The sequence below is a fragment of the Equus caballus genome, chromosome 16, assembly GCF_041296265.1.
Source record: "Equus caballus isolate H_3958 breed thoroughbred chromosome 16, TB-T2T, whole genome shotgun sequence".
In the NCBI taxonomy this organism is placed as follows: domain Eukaryota; kingdom Metazoa; phylum Chordata; class Mammalia; order Perissodactyla; family Equidae; genus Equus; species Equus caballus.
Window position 1 is genome coordinate 53,120,697 of NC_091699.1, and position 26,563 is coordinate 53,147,259.

The following is a 26,563-nucleotide window of genomic DNA, read 5'->3' on the forward strand; positions in this document are numbered from 1 at the left end:
CACAGAGTGGCAAGATGGATCAAAGAACAAGACCCAACAATATGCTGCCTCCAGGAAACACACCTCAGCCCCACAGACAAACACAGACTCAGAGTGCAGGGATGGAAGACAATACTCCAAGCTAATAATGAACAAAAGAAAGCAGGTGTTGCCATACTTATATCAGACAAAGTAGACTTCAAAGCAAAACAGATAAAGACAGACAAAGAGGGGCAATATATAATGCTAAAAGGGACTCTCCATCAAGATGACATAACACTTATAAATATATACGCACCCAACACAGGAGCACCAAAATTTGTAAAGCAACTATTAACAAAACTAAAAGGAGACATCAACAACAATACAATAATAGTAGGGGACCTCAACACCCCATTAACACCAATGGATAAATCATCCAGACAGGAAAATCAACAAGGAAATTATAGAATTAAATGAAAAATTAGACCAGATGGACTTAATAGATACATATAGAACACTTCATCCAAAAACAGCAGGTTACACATTCTTCTCAAGCACGCATGGAACATTCTCAAGGATAGACCATATCTTGGGAAACAAAGCAAGCATCAATAAATTCAAGAGGGTGGAAATAATATCGAGCATCTTTTCAGATGATAATGCTATGAAACTAGAAATCAACTACAAGAATAAAGCTGGGAAAGGGCCAAAAATGTGGAGACTAAACAACATGCTACTGAACAAACAATGGATTATTGAAGAAATTAAAGAAGAAATCAAATATTATCTGGAGACAAATGAAAATGAAACCACGCCATACCAACTCATTTGGGACACAGCAAAAGCAGTCCTAAGAGGGAAATTCATTGCAATACAGGCTCACCTCAATAAGCAAGAAAAATCTCACATAAACAACCTCAAATGACACCTAACAGAATTAGATAAAGAAGAACAAACAAAGCCCAAAGTCAGTAGAAGGAGGGAAATAATAAAAACTAGAGCAGAAATAAATGATATTGAAACAAAAAAGACAGTAGAAAGGATCAATGAAACAAAGAGTTGGTTCTTCGAAAAAATTAACAAAATCGATAAACCCTTAGCCAGACTCACTAAGAAAAACAGAGAAGTCTCAAATAAATAAAATTAGAAACAAGAGAGGAGAAATCACAACAGATACCAAAGAAATATAAAGGATCATAAGAGAATACTATAAAAAACTATATGCCAACAAATTGAACAACCTAGAAAAAATGGATAAATTCCTAGACTCTTACAACCTCCCCAAACTGAATCAGGAAGAAATAGAGAATCTGAATAGACCAATCACAAGTAAAGAAATAGAAACAGTAATCAAAAACCTCCCCAAAAATAAGAGTCCAGGACCAGATGGCTTCTCTGGAGAATTCTACCAAACATTCAAAGAAGATTTAATACCTATCCTTCGCAAACTATTCCAGAAAATCGAGGAAGATGGAGCACTCTCTAACACATTCTATGAAGCCAACATCACTCTGATCCCCAAACCTGACAAGGACAACACAAAGAAGGAAAACTACAGGCCAATATTACCGATGAACATAGATGCAAAAATCCTCAACAAAATTCTGGCAAACCGAATACAGCAATACATCAAAAAGATTACACACCATGATCAAGTGGGATTTATACCAGGGACACAGGGATGGTTCAACATCTGCAAGTCAATCAACATGATTCACTACATTAACAAAATGAGAAACAAAAACCACATGATCATCTCAATAGATGCAGAGAAAGCATTTGACAAGATCCAACATCCATTTATGATAAACACCCTCAACAGAATGGGTATAGAAGGAAAGTATCTCAACATAATAAAGGCCATATATGACAAACCCACAGCCAACATCATACTCAACGGACAAAAACTGAAACCCATCCCTCTGAGAACAGGAACAAGACAAGGGTGCCCACTTTCACCACTCTTATTCAACATAGTACTGGAGGTGTTGGCCAAAGCAATTCGGCAGGAAAAGGAAATAAAAGGAATCTAAATAGTCAATGAAGAAGTAAAACTCTTGCTGTTTGCAGACGACATGATCTTATATATAGAAAACCCCAAAGAATCCATGGGAAAACTATTAGAAACAATCAACAGCTACAGCAAAGTTGCAGGGTATAAAATCAACATATATAAATCAGTAGCGTTTCTATACGCTAACAATGAACTAACAGAAGAACTCAAAAACACAATACCATTCATAATCGCAACAAAAAGAATAAAACACCTTGGGATAAATTTAACCAAGGAAGTGAAAGATCTATACAACGAAAACTACCAGACTTTCTTGAAGAAATTGATGACGACATAAAGAGATGGAAAGACATTCCACACACATGGATTGGAAGAATAAACATAGTTAAAATGTCCATACTACCTAAAGTAATCTAGAGATTCGACGCTATCCCAATCAGAATCCCAATGACATTCTTTACAGAAATAGAACAAAGAATCCTAAAATTCATATGGGGCAACAAAAGACCCCGAATTGCTAAAGCAATCCTGAGAAAGAAGAACAAAGCTAGAGGCATCACAATCCCTGACTTCAAAGCATACTACAAAGCTACAGTAATCAAAACAGCATGGTACTGGTACAAAAACAGATGCACAGATCAATGGATCAGAATTGAAAGCCCAGAAATAAAACCACACATCTATGGACAGCTAATCTTTGACAAAGGAGCTGAGGGCATACAATGGAGAAAAGAATATTTTTTCAACAAATGGGGCTGGGGACACTGGAAAGCCACATGTAAAAGAACGAAAATTGACCATTCTTTTTCACCATTCACAAAAATAAACTCAAAATGGATCAAAGACCTAAAGGTAAGACCTGAAACCATAAAGCTTCTAGAAGAAAATGTAGGCAGTACACTGTTTGACATCAGTATTAAAAGGATCTTTTCAGACACCATGTCTCCTCAGACAAGGGAAACAATAGAAAGAATAAACAAATGGGACTTCATCAGACTAAAGAGCTTCTTCAAGGCAAGGGAAAACAGGATTGAAACAAGAAAACAACCCACTACCTGGGAAAAGATATTTGCAAGTCATATATCTGACAAACGCTTAATATCCATAATATATAAAGAACTCACACAACTCAACAACAAAAAAATCAAACAACCCAATCAAAAAATGGGCAGGAGACATGAGCAGACATTTCTCCAAAGAAGAAATATGGATGGCCAATAGGCACCCGAAAAGATGTCCATCATCACTGATCATCAGGGAAATGCAAATCAAAACTACACTAAGATAGCACCTTACACCCGTTAGAATGACAAAAATAACCAAAACTAAAAATAAATGTTGGAGAGGTTGTGGAGAAAAAGGAACCCTCATACACTGTTGGTGGGAATGCAAACTGGTGCAGCCACTATGGAAAACAGTATGGAGATTTCTCAAAAAATTAAAAATAGAAATACCATATGACCCAGCCATCCCACTACTGGGTATCTATCCAAAGAACTTGAAGTCAGCAATTCCAAAAGTCCCATGCACCCCTATGTTCATTGCAGCATTATTTACAGTAGTGAAGACATGAAAGCAACCTAAGTGCCCATCAACTGATGACTGGTTAAAGAAGACATGGTATGTATACACAATGGAATACTACTCAGCAGTAAAAAAGAATAAAATCGTCCCATTCGCAACAACATGGATGGACCTTGAGGGAATTATGCTAAGTGAAATAAGCCACATAGAGAAGGACAATCTCTGTATGACTCTACTCATATGAGGAATTTAAACAAGTAGACAAAGAGAACAGATTAGTGACTACCAGGGGAAACGGGGTAGGGGGAGGGCACAAAGGGTGAAGGGGTGCACCTACAACACGACTGACAATAACGTACAACTGAAATTTCACAAGATTGTAACCTATCATTAACTCAATAAAAAAAATTTTTTTAAAAAAAGAAGCATTAACATTGTTGAAAAGGTCAATACTAAAAAGTTCACACTTTCTTCAATCTTCTCACATAGGCTCCTTCTCATTGCCATTCATATCATTCACTGAGATCCATCAAATCAGCTCAAAATCAGCTTTAAAAAACTAAACTCCTTAAAGGATTAGACAATGTCAGAGATTGTCAGCTTTCTGTACTGAGGTACAGTAGAACAGTACACAGGATACACAGGAACAGCAGAGGACCAAGAAAGTAGTAAAAATTGAAAGGTTTATCAAAAGCAAAAATGACAGGGCTCCCCTCCCTGAAAAAAGAAATGGAACGGGTCTCCTTGAGAAAACAGGGATTGTGAGCATATAAAGAACGGCTGGATCCTGTGCTTTAAACGCCCCTTATCTGAGCAGAGTCTACAGCGGGCCCTCCCGAAGTGAAAGCCGTGCTTGGATCGTGAAGCGCCCCCTTCGCGAAGGTCGTAAGGTGGAAACACGCAGGAGCGGGAGACAGGCAGCCCCGGCGGGACACGGGAAGAGGCTGGCGACGAAACGGCAGGACGGAGGCTGAGGGAAGAAGGCGCAGGTGGCTGGGGGCGAGGCTCCTGGAGGAGGGCCCTCGTTTCTGGTTCACTGCTTGACCCAAGCGCCCGGAACTGGGCCTGGCTCGGAGCGTGCGCCCAGACAGACGGAAAAGAGAGCCGTTCCGTCGGCGTGTTGTCTTTGAGGGACGGAGATTCCCAGCGCCCGCGGCCGCTAGTCCGCTCCTGCGCTTCACGCTCAGGAGGGACCCCTGCGGCCGGCCAGGACGGCCGTTCTTCCACACTTGTATTTGTGGGCAGGGACCGGGTCACGAAGCCGAGGCTCCTTACTTACTTTTGCAGCCAGGCGCCATGGCACCCCCAAACCTCGATCCCGAGACCAACGCAGCCGACGCCCTAACCTCCAGCCGCGCAGCGTACCTGGTTTCCACTCGCTCAAGATGGCCGCGAATTTGAATTTGGCGCTCGGCTGGGACGTTGACGCCAGCACGGAGGCCGCCATGTTGCCCGGCCTCGCGCCAGGGGGCGGGGGCTACGTGACGTCACAAGTCGGCGCCGTCACTTCTGTACATTGTCTAGGCGGTCCGGGGAGCTTGTTTTGCCCCGGAGCAGCCATGAGCAAGCGGAACCAGGTGTCGTACGTGCGGCCAGCCGAGCCGGCGTTCCTGGCTCGCTTCAAGGAGAGGGTCGGCTACAGGGAAGGGCCCACCGTCGAGACCAAGGTGAGCCCAGGCCGGTCGCGTTGCATCAGAAACTCCGCCCGCCCCGCCACTTCCGGCTTCTGCCCCTCCTTGGAGGCCAGGTGCTGACGGATCACCTGCGCCCAGCCCCCGATACGGGTGGACCTCGGACCCCAAGCGGGTGCTCTTCAAACAATTACAGTCTCTTGCGCCCAGGAAGTTTTTTTTGTCGTTTTCAGAGTGCTACTGTGTTCTTGAAAATGACCCGACGCAGGTAGAGCGCCTCGTCCTTGATAAGATGGTTAAGAAAGATCACTTTCTTGTGTCTTCTTTCTCACTTGGTTATCCTAAAATCTGTAGTTAGCAGAGTGAGTGGTAGCGTCGTCCCGTTTTCCGGATAAAGAAACTGGGGCCGCTCCATCAAATGACGTGATGTCCTAGAGTCTGGAGGAATCTTCGGAGGAATGCCCTGGATCTGTTCCTGTGCTTTGTTGTTGCCAAAAAAAGTAGGCATATTTTTTTAAAAAGCAAAAGCCTTGAACATCTTGGATCTGAGTAGAAGAGGAGGAGTTTCAGGAAAGAGCCACACATGAATAGTTTAGGGATGGATTTCAGAGGGAGCCAATCTATGAGCCCTCCCAGGCTTCGACCTTAACTGGTTCACACCAAAACCTGCCCGGCTTCTTTCAGTAGGAAGAGACTGTTATGCTAAGGGGATGTCTGGAGAAATAGAGAATTTATTTAGGACTTTGTGTCTAGCACTTGGCCCTAAGACTCACCCTTCAAGTCACTTAGAGCTTAGAGGAGACAAGACTGACTTGTGTGAAATTACTCAATCCAGTGACTCTGTGCTAAACCCAGGCACTGTGCCAGGCACTGAAAGGACAAGGAGATGGATCTCCAAAATGCCATATTCTTTAACACCTTCTTGCCTGCCTCGTCTCTGCCTGCGAAAGTCATCACGTCTCTGAAGCTCTTTGATGCTCTCCCAGTTACTCCTCTTCTGTTCTTCTCTTCACTTTGTCCATGTCTTATCTGTAATGCTCATTATTTTGCATTGCAGCTACTGGCTCTCCTTTGTCTCTCCACCACTAAATCGAACTCTCTAAGTTAATATCTTAATTCCTCTGTATTTTCCCAGCCCCTAGCACAGTGCCTGGCACCAAGTACTGGGTGACTAGTTAGATTGGTTAGATGACTGTGCTTGTCATCAGGCAAGGCTTCATGAAGGAGGGGATATTTAGACTGAATCTTGAGCATGGGCAGTTCAGCAGGTAGAGATGGAAGGAATGGCATGGGTAAAGGTGTAGAGATGGTGAGTCATGGACTGTATGTAGAGGTGATTGAAGTGAGGCCATGTGGACTATTCAGTAGGCAGCAAAGAGTCATTTTTGGTTAGAGATAACACGATCAGGCAATGACTGATCCCTAGGACAAAAATGGTGTTGATGACAAAGAGGATAAGGTTTGGAAAAGGGACATGGATTCAGCAATGAGAAGAATATAAGACCTAATTTTATAGTTTGTTTGAGGTCCTAGTGATGATCACGTGTACATAGTTAACACCTTGAAGATTATAGCTTGGAATGCTATCTTAGGAGAACTCTGGGGCGGGAAAGCTTCCCAATTAATATCAGTGATTTGGGCTTATTTAAACGAGACTCTTCCATAGAGAGATACCCCATGCTTCTGTATTTGTGAAGCCACCTTCATTCTTAGTTTGGCATATAATCATCATTCTAGTGATATGTTAACAAAAAGAAGAGTTTCATGGGAAAGCATATAATTGAACTAAATCATCTTATTCACCTTCTTGAGAGTTAATTCAGGAGTGGCTTTGAGCAGTCCTCAGTGGCTGCTGCCACCGTTCCTTAGACTTTCTCTTGTTTTCCAGCCAGTTGTGTAAACAGTAAGAGAAGAGAGTCAGAATTAATGATTCTCAATCTAATGAACACCAGGAATGATTTTATCTGACTTTCCCATTTCCTTGGCTAAAAGTACTTAATAATTACCTACTTGTTTGTGGTAATTTATTGGAAACTTTCAGAAAAAATAGGCAAAAATAATGAATAATCTGAACTAACATGGCTATGATTAAAGAGAAATGTACTTGTCAAGCGATTGAGCAGACTTGGGATGTAGACAGAATGGATGAATGTGCCTGTGAGTAACTTGCCGGGGCTTCAGGTAGTTCATCATTTTTCATCCTATTGGTCATTCGTGAGCAGATCAACAAATATTTCTTGAGTCCCTGCTATTTGCCAGGCCCTGTGCCTCTAGATACGGAGATGAAACACACAGTACCTCTCTCAAAGGAGCTTTCATACTGGAGTCAGAGAGAAAAACATTGATAATGCAGTGTGGTACATGCTACCTATGAGCTAGACACAGTGTGAGCAATAAGAGGAGGTGAGATCAGGAAAGCACTTCTGAAAGATCTAAGTCTAGAAGGCAGCTTGAGTAGGAGCTGGCCAGGGTCAGTGGGGCTTTTTAGGCACTGGGTACTTGTTCAGAGGCGGAGGAGGCAAAGGAGCTAATACGTTCATGATCTGCAGTCCTCAAACCTGGCTGGAATCCAGAGGCCATGAGCACAGCGAAGGACAAGCTGTGGCTGTGGGCGGACGCCAGATCCTGCAGGGCTTTGTTTCCTGTTTGGGAGACAAGGAAGGTTCTGTGAGAAGAGGACTAACAAGCTGTTTGAATAGCGTGTGATGGGTGTGCAGGCCTTTCAACCCAGCGATTCCACTTCTAGGAATTTATCTTACATGTAAGATCACAGAAGTGAACAAAAACGTGCAAAATTTTTATCATAGTAGAAAAAAACTAGAAACAACAAAATTTTTATTTACAACATACTGGTCAAATAAACCATGAGATGACCATCTACATAATTAAATACTAGACAGCAATTTTTAAAAGTAGATAATTCCATATGTATTTCAAGGAATTGTGCAAATATATTTTTTAGTAATAAAGGTAGGGGAGTGAGGCTTTTATGGTGGCTGACATTTTTAAAAATCTGAATCAACTGGCCAAATGTTACCATTTGTTACATGTGTATAGTGAGTACATGGTTTCTGTTATGTTATTCTCTGTACTTTTTTATGTTTGGGAAATTTCATAATTTAAAAAGAAAAGAAAGCAAGTCATGTAGTAGTATGTACACTATCTGTTAGTATACAAAATATTTTATATACCTCTTTATTTTCATACACTTAGAAAACAGCTGATAGGAAACCCACCAAACAAGCTCTTGGAAGGGAGGAGAGATGAGCAGAGGTGGGAGAAAAGGTCCCTTTCGCTGCTGCTTTCTGTATGTGGTGGTGGTGGACTATGTTTGTCGCTCTTTGAGAGGGAAGTGAAAAGGGTTGATGACCTGCAGAGAGAACCGATGTGGTTCGGCTCTGCCCTGAGTAGGCTGGGAGTGCCGGCACTGCCGCAAGAGAGGGCCCCTGACACTGGGAACTGCAGCTGGGTCCTGCTGAAATGGAAATCAATCCCACGGGACAGGCATTCCAGGGTAACTGGCAGGTAGACCTCTTCCCTGGTGCAGTGAGGTTAGGCTCTTAAGAGTTACTTGAAAATTCATTGCCAAACACATTTAGTCAATAAAGTTACCCTTCTCACTTGAGTAATTACAGTTTCTCAGAGACAGTGGTTGTATTTGTTTTGGTTCAAGGTCAGCTACCTACACGTGACTTGTGTTTTCCCCTAGAGGATCCAGCTTCAGCTCCCGGATGAAGATGGTGATCACAGTGACAAAGAAGATGAACAGCCTCAAGTGGTGGTTTTAAAAAAGGGAGATCTGTCAGCTGAAGAAGTCATGAAAATTAAAGCAGAAATAAAGGCTGCCAAAGCAGGTATGTCTGAAAGTAATCTGGTTTTTCTAACAATTTAAGGAGCCTAGAGTGTGAACTTTTTTTTGAAGAAGAAGATTAGCCCTGAGCTAACTGCTACCAGTCCTCCTCTTTTTGCTGAGGAAGACTGGCCCTGAGCTAACATCCATGCCCATCTTCCTCTCTTTATATGTGGGATGCCTATCACAGCATGGCTTGCCAGGTGGTACCATGCCCACACCCAGAATCTGAACCAGCGAACCCTGGGCCACCAAAGTGGAACATGTGCACTTAACCGCTGCACCACCGGGCCGGCCCTGAAATTATTTTATGTACAGTATGGTATGCTTGAAGGAGACAGTCCCAGGGTCAAACTTTGGCTTTAACGCTTAACCAGATATGTGACCTGGAACAAGTTATTTAATTTCTCAGCCTCAGTCACCTCATCAGTAAAATGGGAATGATAATTGTGCCTACCTTATTGGGTTGTTATGAGGATTAAGTGTGAATTTCAGTAAAAACATTCTGTTTTAAAAAAATATAAGTGCTTATGGTTCCAGACTTGTCAAAAGAGGTCTATTTATTACTGCCTGAAGTGTAGTATGCCATATAGTATATTTTTCATTCTTCCTAAATATTTATTACATAGCTTTAGGGGAAAGTGCTGGAGTTCCAAACAATCGCTTTTCAAAATACTTAAAAATACAGGCTGATTTTAATTCATTGGGACTGGCAATGTAATGGAGTACTTCAGTAAGTGAGTTTTTATGAAGTGACTGCATGTCTTGTGGGCATAAAGCTAGACGCAGTGGAGAAGACCAGACTGAATTGATTCAAGAACATCCTTAAATACGGTATGAGATTTTCTTGCAGTTTGACTCTCCAATAAAGGCAGAATAATGGGGAGAGAAGAAAGTTCTTTATCTTTGTTTTTGCTGCAGATGAAGAACCAGCTTCAGCTGATGGAAGAATCATGTATCGAAAACCAGTCAAGCGCTCCTCAGATGAAAAATACTCAGGTTTAACAGCAAGCTCAAAAAAGAAGAAGACAAATGAAGATGAAATACGTAAGCAGGACTCCGTTAAAAAGAACTCACAAAAGCAAGTCAAAAACAACAGCCTCCTTTCTTTCAACAACGAAGATGAAAATGAATAAGTGTCAACGTTTTGGACTTAGTCTTCTTTAAAAGTTTATGGGGTGTTTTTTAAAATAACATTTTCTTCTACTATAAAAATAATACAAGTTCATTTTAGAAAATGCAGAAAAAATTTAGTAAGATAAAACTATGTCCATCCATCAATACCCCTTTGACTTGAAATGCTAACTCTGTAGACATTAACTATTAACATTTTGTTATTTCCCATGTGTGGGGTGTGTATGTTATGTAAATTATATTTTTTTAAACAAAATTGAGATTGTATTGTGTATGTTCTCTGTCCTGCTTCTCACTTGACATTATATTGTGAGCCTTTTTCCAGGTCAGTAAAATTCAAAAACCTAACATTAATAGCTACAGAGGATTTTGTAATTAAACAGATCCCCTGTTGTATCCTTCCTCACTTTGATGGGAGAGACGACAATGTGCTAGTTAGGAATACCTCCCCAGCTCCTGCTAAGGGTAGCCGTGTGACAGCTCTGACGAGAGAGACAAGTGGAGCTTGTACAAGTGAGGATCTAGTGTATAACATGGTGACTATAGTTGGTAACACTGTAAAGAAAAAGAGAGAAAGAAGTGGAAATCTGCTTAATGAAGCTACTAGGTTTTTTGATACAAAAGGACAGATTTGGCAAGAATGAGCCTTTGTCCTCTCTTCATCTTGCCTGGAGGACAGACATGAAACCTGGGAGTACTGGAGCCATTTTTGGGCATAAGGAAGGCAGCCGCTTTGTCTGGGTGTTACAGTGGAAAGATTCAAGGAGCTTGGCTCCTGATGGCATGCCTCGAGGAGCTGCCGAACCAGCCTTGGACTGCTAGCCTCTAGACTTCTTGATACATGAGAAGAATCCACACCCTCTTATTTAAGTCTTTGTCAGGTTTCTGTTACATGCAGCCTAGGTGATACACTGGTCAAATGTGCTTGTACAGAAACCTCCAAGTGTTTTCTGATGATTTCCTTAGAATGAATCACTGGTGGTAGAATTGCTGGATCAAAGTATTTGAATATTTTTAAAGCTTTTGATGCTTGCTTTCAAATTGCTTTCTAGAGAGGTTTTTACCATTTTATTCATTTACCATCTACAAAAGCCCACTTCACCTCATCCATGATAACAGTGCACCAGCCTTTTCATTTTTATGAACTTAATGTATTGAAAATAGTGGGTTTGTTTTGTTTTGTTTTGTTTTGGTGAGGAAGACTGGCCCTCAGCTAACATCTGTTGCCAATCTTCCTCTTTTTGCTTGAGGAAGATTCGCCCTGAGCTAACATCCATGCCAGTCTTCCTCTATTTTGTATGTGGGTTGCCACCACAACCTGGCAGCCAATAAGTGGTGTAGGTCTGCACCCAGGAACCAAACCTGGGTTGCCAAAGCAGAGCACACTGAACTTAACAACTAGGCCATGAGGCTGGCCTCAAAAATGGTGTTTAATACTTAAATTTAATTGCATTTCCTTTGATTTACCAAGGAGGCTTAACTGTTTATCATATGTTAACAGACTATTTTGTATTTCTTTTTAAAATTAACTTTTTGTTCATTTTCCATTAGTATAATCATATTTTTCTTACTAATTTGTAAATTATGTAGTCTATGAGGTTTTTTCATTGTTCTGTTTCCCAACCTCTGTATCAGATAAAGAATCACCTGTATTCTCTTGTTCTTTGTTTTGTTTGTGTTTTTTATATGTTAAACTTTCTTCCATCTGGAATTTATTTGGTATATTTTTTCTTGAATAATTAATTGTCCTAGAACCACATCTCTGTCTCACTTATTTGAAAGGCCATCTGAATGAGAAATTTCTATTAAGTGTTGGGGTAGGCAAAGGAGAGAAGCACGGTAAAATCAGTGTTTCCAGGTAACTCCTCAAGACCTTGCTTAATAACAATTTTCCTCATTAATACAAGTCAACCAAAACTGGGGACTCGTGAAGATCCCATCCTTCACCAGCCACATCGTCGGAAATGATGAGTTTCAGAGCAGCCGTATCATGAATTTGGTGCCACAGTTATCTTTTCCCATTTTAAGACCTAGTGTAAAGAATACTCGAAAGTGACTCATGTGAGTGGGCTAGGGAGCCCCGAAATAGGCTCTCTCTATTACACAGACTAGTCCTGAAGCCGTTCTGCAATACTGTCTGCCTTTAATGTATACTCACGTTATGTAAGCCAGGGTTTTTTCTAATCTGTATCATTGCTGTATCTATTCTCGTACCAACACCACACTTTTTTAATTACTGTAACTTTTAATATATCTTAATATCTAGAGGTGGGAGGCTTGAGCAAAAGGACTTGGTCTTGTTCACCACTGTATCCTCAGTACCCAGAACAGTACCTAGCATATTGAGAGCATAGTTAGCATAGTTAAATGAATGAGAGTTTCTCTAATGTGTTTTTTTTTCCCCAATAGACCAGTGGTTCTCAAAGTGTTGATCCTGGGCTAGTGGCATCAGCACCCCCTGGGAACTTAAAAAGCAAATTCTCAGGGCTTGCCTACTGAATCAGAAACTTTGGGGGTAGGGCCCAGCATTCTCTGTAACAAGCCTGCCAGTGGTTCTGGTGCTCACTCACATTTGAAAAATACTGATAAAACCTGTTGTTAGAACTATAATAGATAAGATGTAAAATTTAAACAAGTAATATGAAAGACTTTAAAAGTTCTTAAATCTTGAAATTTATCATACTGATGAAGTTTTTACTGTAGGTGATATTTTTAACAATATAAGTGTTAGGAGTTACCAGCCAGGAAGCACGTCTTGTAATGAAAGCCCAAGACCAAGATACAGCGGCATGTGAGATCTGCTGAGCAGCCTTAAGAAAATTGCTTCCCCTTCTGTAAACTGTTTTCTAAGGAGAGGGGGTCCTGTTAACTGCAGGATCTGTTTTGCTGAGAAAGGTGAGTGAACTGCCCCCTTGCTTCTCAGGAATGGATCATATGAGCAGGGCTAGGCAGGTAGGCCAATAATGTGATTGCAGGCTGAGGCAAGGATAGTAAAAAGATGAGCCTGGAACATCTTGTGCCCAAAAGAAAGGAAGTGCTCAAGGAATAATGGGGGCATATCAAAAGGACGTAAGTGGGGGAAAGGGCTAGATCTTCCTTATAGTAGAATGCTAGTTACCAATGGCCAAATCTGGAACAACTGAAACAAGAAAATAAATAATGATAGTAGCGGATTGCAACCCATAGAATAAAATTCTTATTGATATAAACTATTCAGTAAGTGAGGGAGAAGGGATTGGTATTCTTTGCAGTAGAATTCTAATGAACAAGTGTAGGAGGAATGATGGAAATAGAAAATCACCATTTGGCAAATTCCACAGTACTAAGTTGGCAATGGGCAAAATGGCAGCCTTGAAAGAGAGAGGTCCTAATCCCTGGAACAGGTGAATGTTACTTTATATGGTAAAGGTTTTGCAGGTGTGATTCAATTAAGGCTTTCAAGACAGAGAATCCTGGATTATCTAAGTAGCTCCAAAAACCATCACACATTTCCTTATGAGAGAGAGAGAGACTCAACACAGAGAAGGCAATGTGAAGACAGAGGCAGAAATGGAAGTAATGCAGCTACAAGCCAAGGGATGCTGGCAGCCACCAGAAGTTGGAAGAAGCAAGGAACAGATTCTTCCCTAAGAATGGAATGCGTCTTCAGATGGAGTGCGGCCCTGCCAACACCTTGACTTCAGCCCTAACGAAACTGATTCCAAACTTCTGGCTTCCAGAACTGTGAGAGATGACATTTCTGTTCTTCTAAACCACCACGCTTGTGACAATTTTTTAAGCAGCCATAGTAAACTAATATATAGGTGGTAGTGTCAAGATTCATCAAAAGATGTCAAAATTAGTGGCCAAAAATATGCTGAAAAACAATATTTGCCTAGTCTCAAAGTATTCCTCCACTAGATACTTATTAATTACAAAAGGAAAACCAGTAACTTTACAGTGGAGAAACCAGGCAGGTGATACCTTATCTAAATGATCAAAGGTAACAGTACCAGTAATAACTCATACTGACATGAGGACCTCATGATGCACTAAGAGGGGCTCATCGCTTCCAAAAGGCCAAGAAGATCCTTGTAGGGCCTTCCTGATGCCTTTTCAAGGATAGGGCTCAAGGGCAACCAGTGTCAAGTACTGAAGAGGCCAAAATCCTAGGAGATAGCAGTGCCACAAGAATGTCAATTCGGAGCCTAGGGCTTCTCTGGGGGCAAAAGTGTCAGTGAAAGATGCCAACTTATCCTTTCTTCTGAAGAAACACTTTATTCTGAGATTATAGCTTGCTTATTTCTTTGGTGTTGGAAATATACTTTGTTCTATGAAATAATGGTTATAATAAATAGTTTAATGTGCTTACTTGTCAAAGTAAAAGGTCAACAAATCTCTATTGGCCTCCAAAAACTTTTTGAAATATATCGTCTGGGAAAGCCAAACCTCAAGGCCAGCACTGTCTGATAGAATATTCTGCAATGATGGAAGTGTTTGCGGTCCTTAGCCACGTGTGGCCATTGAGCTCTTGAAATGTGGCTAGAGCAACTGAGGAACTTAATTTTTCTTTCTGTTTAATTTTAATAAATTTAAATTTAAATAGCCACATGTGAGTAGTGCCTACTGTATTGCACAGTGCAGCTTTAGGTACTATTGGGGTAAACAGGGATTTTAAAAAATAAAATACGTAGGAGTCCTGCAGCTCAGGAGGGAGTCTCTCCACAATGTCAGGCCAAAGGCGTTCTTACATTTGACACAAAACTGCAACACGCAATCATCTCTGGCTGCATGGCTCAAGGTAACCAGAGCCAACAGTCAAACTGGGAAGCTTGTCTTGTAAGTTTTCAAGCTCCCATTTCTGTGGCCCTTTTCCCAGTCCTGGGCCCTCTCTTCCCCAGTTTCTTGCCTTCAGAGCCTCATGTTGCTATGGAAACAGTCTTTTGACTGACTTCTGCTCTCACCAACCTACTGCTTCTCCCGAGGCATGCGTGAAGTCTTTCAGGCAGGAGAAAGGCCAGAAGGCATCTGTCCAGGCCTGAGGTTAGGAATCCCCCCATTGGCCCCACAATCATTCTAGGCTAATGGCAGCCCCAGGTTTAACAAGGTTTAGGCATATATGGGTCCAGAAGCTGGGATAGAAGGGACCATTTAATATCATCATTGATTTGAATGTTTCCTTAGAGACCGGCAAAAGCTAGCTCAGGCCTGGTCCCAGGAGCTGCTGGTGGAGACTGCCCAGTTCTTCAGCTTCAGGAGGGGACCCTGAACTTTATATTTGTGTAGCTGTTTCCCCAAATCCTCCCAAGCCTAGCCATAACTTCTCTTGCTTCTCAGCACCGCCCCCCCTCCCCCCACCCACCCAAGTCTCCACTCTCCAGAGCCCGGATCCTTCTTAACCTGCAGTGTGGGGTCCTAGAACACAAACTGTCTGCCCTACTGCCTCGGCACTCTCAGTCCTTCCCAGCCTTCTCCTCCCCTGCACCAGTCCAGCTGTGCACTGGTACACTTTTCCTGTCCTACCCTGTGTCCCTGAGGAGATGGCGGTACAGTCAGTTTCCCCGCTGCCCTTGCTTCTCCCTGAATCAACAAGTCAAGCTGGGTCTCTGGTGCAACTGCAGCAGGACTGCCTGCCTCCAGAGGAGCTTCTCTGTAACCTTGTGGGCAACAGAAGCTAGACACCCAATTAAAAAGTCGGGAAACATCCTGCCCAAACATCTCACCAAAGAAGACACACAGATGGCAAATATGCATATGGAAAGATGTGCCACCTCATATGTCATCACAGAAATGCAAATTAAAACAACAATGAGTTACCACTACACACCTATTAGAATAGCTAAAATCCAGACCGCTGCTAACACCAAATGCTAACAAGGATGTGGAACAAGAGGAACTCTCATTCATTGCTGGTGGGAATGCAACATGGTACAGCCACTTTGGAAGACAGTTTGGTGCCTTCTTATAAAACTAAACATACTTGTACCATATGATCCAGCAAGTGCCCTCCTTGGTATTTACCCAAAGGAATTGAAAACTTATATCGACAAAACCTGAACACAGATGTTTATAGTGGCTCTATCTATAATTGCTAAAACCTGAAGTAACCACGATGTCCTTCAGTAGGTGAATGGGTAAATAAGCACTGGTACATCCAGACAGCGGAGTATTATTCAGCACTGAAAAGAAATGTGCTATCAAGCTGTAGGGGAGGAAGACAATTCCTCTATCCTCTGGGTCCTTCTGGCTGGCTTAAGAATTAAACTGACATGAGACAGAATAACAGGAGAAACTCAAACAAAGCTTTATAACATGTAAACATGGGGAAAACCAAGAAAAACTGAGTAACTTGCCAGAAGGCCGAAGCTGCCATCTTAAATACCATTTTCAGCTAAAGACAAAGGAGGACGTTGGGCGTAGTGGTTTGGGACTTCAAGGGGGAGGAAGGTAATTTACATGGACTTAGAAATGCAAATAGGCCAACTATAGACAATGTAACCTGAGAGACACATTTTACATTATATTATGGTTATCTTATGGTATTAACTCCTTCCTGGAACAAGCCCTTCTATTTGAAATTCTTTTAGGAAGTTAGAGGGAAGGTCAAAGTTTCTGTCAGTCTTTTGTTCTTAAAAATAATCAAGCCAAAGAGACACATTTTTGGGGTGGCCAATTCTGATCCCCCACAAAGCCATGAAAAGACACAGAGAAACTCAAATGTGTATTACTAAGTGAAAGAAGCCAAATCAAAAAGGCTATATACTGTACAATTCCACCTATCTGACATTCTGGAAAAGGCAAAACTATGGAGACGGTAAAAAATCAGGGGTTGGGAGGAAAGAGGGATGAAAAGGCGGAGCACAGAGGATTTTTAGGACAGTGGAACGACTCTGTATGATACTACACTGGTGGATACATATTATTCATTTGTCTAAACCCAGAGCAGCACAAGTCTGGGGGTTAACCCTAATGTAAACTATGGACTTGGAGTGACAATGGTGTGACTGTGTAAGCTCATGGACTGTAACAAGTCTATCACCTGGTGCAGGATGTTGATAGTGGGGAGCTTGGACATACGTGTGAGGAGGGGGTACCTGGGAACTCTGTGTACTTTACGTTCAATCTTGCTATTTAAACTGCTAAAAAATAAAGTCTTTTTTTAAAAAAGGAGGGAAACATGTTTGCATTTTTATAACCATCTATTTCTGGCAGGAAAACAAGAAACGGATAATACTGGTTGTATAGAGTGGAGTAGGGGAAGAACTGGGTGGCTGGAAAGTTGGATTTCACTGTTAAACTTTTTGTACTTTTAGAATTTTAAACCATAAGCTTGTATTATCTAGTCAAAAAAAATAATGAAAATTTTAAGATGAAATAAAAAGGTTATATCCTCTGAAAATCCTAAGGCAATAATTTAAAATGATGAAAAAGCTTTATATACAAAGATGTTTCACTGCTGAGTTAATAATATTAGTAGTTAACAGGAGCACATACCACATGTCAAGCATTGCACTAAGTGGAGTAGCTGATTTATAAGAAAAAAATGGCATTAATTTAAATATCAAACAGTAGGAAAACAGGTCAATAAACTATGAACAGGTCAATAAAATGTTAGGCAGCCATTAAAATGAAGTTTATAGAAAGTCTACAGTAGTATGGCTAAATCCTTATGTTAAATCAAAAATCAAGATATAGTACTGTATTTAAAACAATGATCAGAGTTATTTTTTTTTAAAGGGAAGAAAGAAAAGCTAAATAGAAGAAAGGCTGGAATAAATATACTAAAGTAACTGTATTTGAAGGGTGAAAGCATGTCAGTTCAATTTTTTCCACTCTTCTCATTTTATGAATGCATTTCAACAAGCACACATTAAGTTGAAAAAAATAAACCTTTATTTTTTTTTAATGGTTTTCACAATTTTGGCATCTCACACTTTAATGGAAAGGTTCAATGATGGAAAATTACCTGTATGTGAGTTTGGTACTATAAAAACAGAATTTCGATTGAGATTCAATTCTGACATTACCTGTTTGACTTTGAGCAAGTCCAAGTATTTTCTCTCTTTTTCTTTGACTTTCGAATGTGGAATATAGCTCCAACCTTCCTACAAAGGTACTGTTAGTGTTAGATGTGCTTGTTTACATTAAATAGCTTATTAGCATTGCAGAAAGCACCATCAAAAGTATCCTTTGATTTCTTTGCTTCTTTAGAGCTTTAAGATGCCATTCTTTGTTGTAAGTGAGGTACCCCCAACCCATACACATCCCCGACACTGTTCTCACCTTCTTTTGAAAGGCAGCTAGTTGTTGCTCAGTGCACCACCTGCTGGCGGCACCTGAGAATTCAATGTCTCCTACTCTCTCTTTCCCGTAATAGTTTAGTGTTTAAGACAAGTCAAGCCACATCCTCCTCAACGTGCTTATATTCTCTTCTCTCTTCCACCCCTCTCTATTCTCATATGCCTTCTGCTCACCACCAGCCCCCAAACACACACAAAAGTCCTGCAATGTGAGTTTTTAATTCAGTTAGTGTCAGCAAGTCTCCCCTCTTCATGGCAAAAAGAAGGGTAGAGCTTGAAGTGAAATTAAATCCAATAATGTACATTCCAAGAATGTTCTTAAGGAAAAACACATTAGGAGAACCAAAAAAAAAAAAACTAATGCTGAACTCTTCTTATTTTCAACACCCAGATTTATAAACTTTCAGAACATGTATATCTCAAAACCAATTAATGGCGGGTTTTATTACATACTCATTTTATTCTCAAGACAACCCTAGTAAGTATCCTCATTATTGTCTGGGGGAGGTGGACCGAGGATCAGAGAGGATAAGGTCACACACCCATTAAGTGACAGACAAGGCATCAAACTCAAGGCTATTTAGTTCTGAGTCTATTTTCTTAGCTTTTAGGATACAGTGCCTCTTGTTCAACATACAAAACATTCATACCAGCTGAAAATTAAGATTAAGTCTTAAACTTAACACACTGGTCATGTCCCAAGTTTTATTGTCCAGCATGAAGCCTCTGATGCCGAACAAGCGCTGAACTGTGCCTAAACGATTTCTCACATTCAACACATTCATAAGGTTTTTCTCCAGTATGAATTCTGTAATGTTCACTAAGGTGTGCTTGCTTGCGGAAAGTTTTTTCACACTCACTACACTTATAAAGTTTCTCTCCAGTGTGAGTTCTCTCATGTTCAACAAGCGAAGAGTTCTGAGTGAAGGCTTTTCCACATTCAGTACACGTGTAGGGCTTCTCTCCCGAATGGATTCTCTGATGCTGCATGAGGCATGCACTCTGATTGAAGGCTTTCCCACATTCTTTGCACTTATAAGGTTTATCTCCAGAATGACTTCTCTGATGACGTGTAAGGCATATGCTCTGACTGAAGGCCTTGCCACATTCAGTGCATTTATAGGGTTTCTCTCCAGTATGAATTCGCAGGTGTTTAGTAAGGGATGGACTCTGACAAAAGGCCTTGCCACATTCATTGCATTTATAGGGTTTTTCTCCAGTATGAATTCTCAGATGCTGAACAAGGACTGCTTTTGTTTGAAAGGCTTTCTCACATTCATTACATTTATAAGGTTTCTCTCCCGTATGAATCCTCAGATGTTGAGTAAGATTTGACTGTTTACGGAAACAAGTTCCACATCCGCTACACACATAGGGCTTTTCTCCTGTGTGAATCCTCTGATGCTGGATAAGGGATGATCTCTGAGTAAAGAATTTTCCACATTCACTACACTTTGAGGGTTTCTTCTGTATGTGAAGTCTCTGAGGTTTCACTTGCAATGAAATGTGGCTGGAACTCATGCCGCTTGTAAAACAGCAAAGGGGCGTCTGTCCAATAGGTTCAGGTTTAGAGGAAACTTTCTCTCAAATTCATGCTTATAGGGTACTTTCTCAAAGATGATTACAGCTAGAGTAACACTGTTCCCTGGGAAAGGTGTGTGTGTGTGTGTGTGTGCTGTCCTCTCAGTTATTCCTGCAGGATGTCCCCTCCTCTTCCTTGTTCAACATGCACGTTCAACTTCTCCAAATGCGAACCCCTGATGACCAGGCTCTCTGACCCCCCCACATCTTCCTCAAGTCATTTAACACTGTGCCATCAGGCTTGGTCTTGCCTGAAAAAAATTCACAAGGGAATATGTCCTCTGTATAGAACAGGGGACATGCATCGTGGAGTCTTGATTTTTATCCTCTTCTCAATAATTGAAAAAGGAGATCACAAATACCTGGGGAAAAGATTAGGTAATAGTGAGAAAGAGATTAAGTAGTGACAGGTCTTGGGAAAGCTGTAAAGTTCCCTATTGTGATTGATTCTGAAACACTCAAATACTAAAAACTAATCCAGGTAATTTAGGATCATCCAGAGTGATAAATAGTAGAAGAATGTGAAAGGGATAAGTACACTAATCTTGGGTAAATTAAGTGTTGGGGAAAATTACTACCTACCTATAGTCTCTAACTTGTCAAAATACAGGTGCAAAGTAATTATATTTCCTTAGGCTGCCTATAAGTAATATCTTGGCAGACCAGTGATAATTAAAGAGTTTTTCTTTCCAGATTTCAAATGTGATCCAGGCTATAACTTTTACTAGGTCTCTCTCACCAGTCCTTCCGTATTCATTCACCTTCATAGGTGTCTCTTTGGACCTCTCTTTCTCTCTAAAACATTCAGCATCTATAGCTCTTCTCCTAGGTACAATTGGGAAATCCCTATGTTTGAAAACTAGAGTCCTGCTTACTGAAAGAAAATAAGATATCACTGTTTTGTTTACAGAAAAATAAGATAGAAGCAGTCCTTAGGGAAGAAGCTCCCACTGGACAGTAACTTCACTATAGCATCGTGGTCCAGGATCTGGCCCTCACCTCTGAAGCCAAAGAAATGCTTCAGAACCAGGTATATTCCAATCAGATTCACAAGGAGAATGATGTAGAAAACAGGAAGTCACTTTGCTAATTTACAATGAAAAATCTTTATGCTCAATGTCCAGCTGGTTAACACATTCTCTCCACTATAGACAAACTGTATGGGAACAAAGTGACCATCACCAGGACACTCCTTGGGAAGCAGAGAATGGGAGAAAGAGTGGAATACTTAGATGGTCTAAATGGCATCAAACTCTGAAACCCTGACGTCCTGAATAAAGGCACACAGAATCAGAGAACGGAGATATTCAGCTCATCACCACACATCAGAGAACCTCTTCCCTGGACGGTGATGGAGACATGGACACATTCTTATTTGCCGAGGCCCTTTTTTATTTTAGTTTTCTAATTATACAAGTTACACATTAATATATCCTCACTTTAAAATATTTAGATAATATGGAAGTATTAGGATAAAACAGTAATTTTTATAACCATCACCACCACCCCCCACCCAAGCAAACCCATTCCATTCCCAGAGATTATCATTATTAAGTGTGGAGTATATTCTTTTTTCTACATATTTTTCTATACACATATAGCATTTGATTCTCTTTACATAAATAAAATCATTCTATAGGTGCTGCTATGCAATTTGCTTTTTTTTCTTCACCAAGGAATGTGTCTTCAAGATCATTTCATGTTGGTATACACACACCGACTGGAGCTGATTGTCAGTTGGTCCACACTGGTGTATCTGCACAAATCATTCACAGTCAGAGACTGGTCCGATTGGGCAGTCTGTACCACACTGGTTGTTAAATACATTGACTATTTTGCCTGAACCTCTCTCTCTATCTTTATCTGCTGTATAAACTTCCAGTATGGGTATGCTATGTACAAAATAAACGCCAAGTAGTTTAAACAGCTAAACATAAAACCAAAACTCTAACCAGACTTTTATTTTCTTTATTTATACTTTCCCCAAATAAAAAGTTTTTCTGGGGGCTGGCCCCGTGGCCGAGTGGTTAAGTTCGCGCGCTCCGCTGCAGGCGGCCCAGTGTTTCATTGGTTCGAATCCTGGGCGTGGACATGGCACCGCTCATCAAACCATGCTGAGGCAGCATCCCACATGCCACAACTAGAAGGACCCACAACGAAGACTATACAACTATGTACTGGGGGGCTTTGGGGAGAAAAAGGAAAAAAATTTTTAAAAAAAAATCTTAAAAAAAAAAGTTTTTCTGGGGCCAGCCCAGTGATGTAGTGGTTAAATTTGTGTGCTCTACTTTGGCAGCCTGGGGTTTGCAGGTTCGGATGCCAGGTGCAGCCCTACACACTGCTCATCAAGCCACGCTGTGGTAGCATCCCACATACCATAGAGGAAGATGGGCACAGATGTTAGCTCAAGGATAATCTTCCCCAAGCAAAAAGAGGAGAGACAACAGATGTTAGCTGAGGACCAATCTTCCTCACCAAAAAATAAAGAAATAAAGAAATTTTCTTTTTCTTATCATACAAAGATTGCATGCTCATTCTATAAAACAGTTAGTTGTTAGTACAGAAATGAAAGTACTTGAAATCTTACTACCCAGAGAAAATAGCTGGTATTTTGATGAACTTTCTTCTACATGTACACATAGATAGACACATATGTGTACATATATTATGTATATTTATTAGACTAGACTGAACTCTTCAGGACATGAATAGTCATGATCTATTCACAGAGTTCCCATAACCTAATATCCAGTTCACCCAGTGCTGTTCTTACTGAGTTTAACAGATACATACTCCACGTTGCCTTCTGATGGCCAATAACAATAGCAGTTGTGATTATTTGGGCTCTTGTTCCAAACAGGGCCAGGAGCCCACTGCATATTCTCTGAGGAAACAATCACCTTTGCAATGGGTCTTCCAATCATTTTCCCAGATCTGACCACTGCACATCAGTTAGCATCAGTTAAGGCATCAGTTAGCAGTTCAGTGAGTGGTCTCACCAGACGACGGCAGAGGGGGTAGCTAGGGTTGCTACAGTTTAAATACATGTGACAAGAAATTAGTACATTCTCTGATCTGTCCTATAACAAAATACCCCACAGCCTTCCTCCACAAAAAGGCCCCTCTCATGCTGACTTGAGGAAGATGGCCCCATTTCTGGGTGGTTCCATGTTTTCATTCTGCAGGGTCTAGGTGTAGTGGTCGCTGGTGGGTCCCACAATAGAGCTGCCACACTGTTGAAGGAGCACCAGCACGCGACCTGTCCTGGGCTCTCTAGATTTCACTTACCCAGAGACAATCTGCTGGGAACACAAGCAACACTGGTTTGTCTCCTGGGGACTCTTCTCTTGAGGAAGGGCAGGAATCTGGGGCACGGAGGAAGGAGAGAGAGCACCCATAAATTGTCAGCCTACTTACTTCATACTCTTGATTCAGGGGGACCCAGGAATAGCCTATGCCTAACCAAATGACTAAGTCTGAATGAAAGAATATCACTGTTCTCCTAGAAGAGTATCACCAATGAGGAAAAAGTCAGTGAGTGGGCAGACTTCAGAGAGACTCAACAACGCACAAAGAGGGTAGGTGTTGCTAAGGATTAAGCATCCTGGGGTAAAAATTCCTCCACAAGAGACAAGGTTGGAGCCCACCCCGTCCCTCAACCTAATGGTGAAGACATTGACTTGAAAAGTCAAACACCATGGGCTACAGCAGAGGTCAGTGAGACCAGCACTGGACTGAGTCCAGAGGTCTGGATTCTAGTTTCCGCTCTGCCGCTAACTTCTTTAATGCCCTAAAGCAAGTCGCTCAATTTCAACTGTGATTTTTTTTTCTTATCTATGAAATGAAAGATGATATCTAAAGTGCTCCCTCTAGCACTAACGTTCTGTGACTCTTTAATTCTAAAAACAGGTGGGAAAAGAAAACCTCAAATCAAGCCCTTCCAGTCTGTCTTTGATTGACGCCGGTTATGCAATTCATTTATCCGAAAAGCACTAACTGAGCAGCTACTGTATGTCAGCAGTGAGATCACCTCTTGTTGAGAACAGGCTGAGTCCACAGCAGGGAAACTCCCCAGTAGTTAGTCTCCCACAGTCAGAGGTTAAGACTGCCTCTGTGCGAGCAGAATCTCCAACAAAGGACGGGGGGAGTCTGTTAGGTTTTGAGAACCCCTCTGAACAGAAAGGAAAGAACACTGTATTAAAAGGCAGGGATCTAGTTTCCAGTCTAAGCCATCTCAATCCACTAGCACCTCTTATTTGACAACGAACAAACTATCTTCAAACTTCTAGTCAAATTTTAATATTCAGGTCAACCGTGAACCACCATACCTGTTCCTTGTGGAAAACTTCCCTTCACCTTTCCAAGGCACTCCTTCCTCAACACTTGGAAACAATTCCACACGTCTCTACTGTAGCACTTTAGTACTCTGATTATATTCTGTCTTCCTCCTAAACGCGGCCTGAAGACAAGTATAGCATGGGTTCTGGGGCTAGCATCTCTGGGTTTGAATCCGTTCCACCATGTATTAGCTAAATGATCTTGGGTAAGTTATTGAAACCTCCTGTGCTCCAGTTCTTTCAAATGTTAAATGGAAATAACTACTTCATAGGGTTGTGATGATACATAAATGAATGCATACATAGGACGCATTTAGGAGAAGACCGGCTAGTAATAAGTAGCACTTGCTGTTAAGTTATTGAATCTATACGTCTTCATCCAGTACCTACTCTGTCGCTATTAAAGTAGAAAAACTGAAACAAAGGAAGCAGATAACTCTCATATATACCCGCGCAACTGTGTGAAGCAGCAAAGGGTGGACTAGTATTCGGTCTGGAAATCAGAAAACGGAAGTACTCGGAAGTTCACTTGCTGGCTGAAGTACATACAAACGGAACCCAGGTCTCCGCCTCCCAGACAGAGCTCCGGAACAACCTTCTCCCTTCCCCCTGCAGGGCGAGCTGGCCCCGCCCCTGGGCCTCCGCTCCAAAGGTCCCTGCTCCTCGAAAGAAGAGGCGCTTCGGTCGGCTAGCCCCGGGTCTGCGAGAGGCACCCGGGCGGGACCGCCGCAGCCCGGCTGGAAAGACACCGATTCCCAAGGGCTCGCGGCTGCGCCGCTCCGAAGAACCTCGAGACACTAGGGTAACTCGGCGCTCCCAGGCCGCCGGAACTAGTCCCCGGCGCTCCCGGATGGCATGACGTCACCAGTCTGCGCCGCGGTTAATAACCACTGCCGTCTCCTCTCTAGGAACACGGGAACGGCTTCAGCTCGGTGGTTCTTCCTCGGCTCAGGAGCCCTGGCTCCAGAAACAGTCCGCAAACCCATCTCAACATGCCCCTTCCCGGAATAAGGAAGCTAAAACAAAGTGCGAGCGGGGGCCGACCACAAGAAGTTCTTACTATGGGTTAATTCATCCTCTAAGCCGATCACATTTATCTTCCTAAAAACTCTTCCATCACTGTCCTTTGGAGGTCCTCTCAAGCCTTTCACAAAGCTGGCTTCAATCTTCCTTACACTCCCACCGGCCAGAAAATTGGCCTCCTCAAGGAACGCCAAACACCCTGCTGCTTCAGGATCTTTGTTGAACAACTGACCAAAAGAATAAAAGCTCTGCTTTGGGCTTAAGTCCCAGATTCTCCGGATGTGAACTTGGGCAAGTTACTTTACCTGTTTCCCCAATTATAAAACAGACATAATAATGGGACCAAGTTTTATAGGGTTGTTGTAAGGATGAGGTGAACTTAATTCATTTAAATTACCAAGTACTTATACTTAAAAAACTTTCGTCCTATAATTAGTTCCTCAAATCCCAGCCCCAGTCCCCATCGTTCTGCATTGGCTTCCCTGACCTTTCCAGCCTTCAAGGTGGTACCCCTGTCCCCGTTTGGCAAAACTTCACATCTAGCTGGTCCTTCAGCAAATACCTGCACACTAGGGCTCTTCCTGCCAGGCGTATTCCAGGAGTAAACGCATGGACAGCAGGGCGCCTGACTCACTTCCAGGCATCCCTGCTGATCTCAAGCTCAGAAGAATAAGGCTGTTTATCACCCTATCCCTGGTGTGCAGTAAGTGGGCACTAAGTAAATACTTGAATGAGTGAGATGCAGGGACCGGCCCATGGCCAAGTGGTGAAGTTCGTGCCCTCGGTTTCGGTGGCCCAGGGTTTCGCCGGTTTGGATCCTGAGCGCAGACATGGCACCATTCATCAGGTCATGTTGAGGCGGCACCCCCATATAGCACAACCAGAGGCAGGCACAACTAGAATATACAACTACGTACCTGGGGGCTTTGGGGAGAAGGAAAAAGACCCAAAAGATTGGCAACAGATGTTAGTGCAGGTGCCAATGTTAAAAATAAATAAATAAGTGAGATGCGGCAGAGAAGTTTTCTCAAAATAGAGTCTCTAAAGACTCTCTTAGGAGGCTGAAATCAGGAGTGGAGATGCCTCGGACTGAGACCATTGCTCACCATCTTCAGCTGAAAGGGGATCCTTTGTAGAACTGTCACCTCACATACCAGGGAACAAAAATGTAGAGCTTGCCTTACTTTTTACCAGGTGTCACATTCTCAGCACCTCTTTGGAACCAGGTA

General features: G+C 41.9%; 3 protein-coding genes and 2 long non-coding RNA genes across 6 annotated transcripts in view; 2 read left to right on the forward strand and 3 right to left on the reverse strand.

Annotated features, from left to right (window-relative positions):
• The window catches only part of KIF15 (kinesin family member 15), a 60,561-nt gene extending 52,789 nt beyond the window's left edge, over positions 1–7,772 (reverse strand). Inside the window, exon 1 of one of the 2 annotated variants that reach the window (XM_070237859.1) lies at positions 6,934–7,772. Coding sequence is in view for 1 of the 2 variants with exons in the window: in XM_001916788.6 (XP_001916823.1) it covers positions 4,779–4,797 (19 nt within the window). In the remaining variant the exon portion in view is untranslated. Of the gene's footprint in view, positions 1–4,778; positions 4,969–6,933 lie in introns of those variants that run through there. The other variant, XM_001916788.6, reaches the window with a different exon arrangement.
• KIAA1143 lies at positions 4,885–11,873 on the forward strand. The gene is made up of 3 exons (XM_001496342.6): positions 4,885–5,166; positions 8,840–8,984; positions 9,902–11,873. The coding sequence occupies exons 1-3, from the start codon at positions 4,885–4,887 to the stop codon at positions 10,114–10,116; spliced, it is 642 nt and encodes a 213-aa protein (XP_001496392.3). The 3' UTR covers positions 10,117–11,873.
• A 7,079-nt stretch (positions 11,874–18,952) lies between these two features.
• The window catches only part of LOC100630888 (zinc finger protein 850), a 72,956-nt gene continuing 65,345 nt past the window's right edge, over positions 18,953–26,563 (reverse strand). Inside the window, exons 8-9 of the mRNA XM_070236959.1 lie at positions 24,533–24,540; positions 18,953–19,857 (exon numbers count right to left, since the gene is read on the reverse strand). Coding sequence (XP_070093060.1) covers positions 19,099–19,857; positions 24,533–24,540 — 767 coding nt within the window. The 3' untranslated portion in view covers positions 18,953–19,098. The remainder of the gene's footprint in view (positions 19,858–24,532; positions 24,541–26,563) is intronic.
• On the forward strand, positions 20,882–21,980 carry LOC138918052 (uncharacterized). The gene is made up of 2 exons (XR_011426941.1): positions 20,882–21,004; positions 21,126–21,980. It is a non-coding gene; the product is annotated as an uncharacterized lncRNA (long non-coding RNA).
• LOC138918051 (uncharacterized) lies at positions 21,604–24,145 on the reverse strand. The gene is made up of 3 exons (XR_011426940.1): positions 24,005–24,145; positions 23,263–23,339; positions 21,604–21,730 (listed from the first exon to the last, which is right to left on the reverse strand). It is a non-coding gene; the product is annotated as an uncharacterized lncRNA (long non-coding RNA).

Bases quoted from the DNA above. Each gene is read 5' to 3' on its own strand.
- KIAA1143 (XM_001496342.6), top strand. From the start codon at position 4,885: ATGGCCGCGAATTTGAATTTGGCGCTCGGCTGGGACGTTGACGCCAGC. The intron at 5,167-8,839 runs GTGAGCCCAGGC...GTTTTCCCCTAG, and splicing joins GGCCCACCGTCGAGACCAAG to AGGATCCAGCTTCAGCTCCC. The intron at 8,985-9,901 runs GTATGTCTGAAA...TTTTTGCTGCAG, and splicing joins AATAAAGGCTGCCAAAGCAG to ATGAAGAACCAGCTTCAGCT.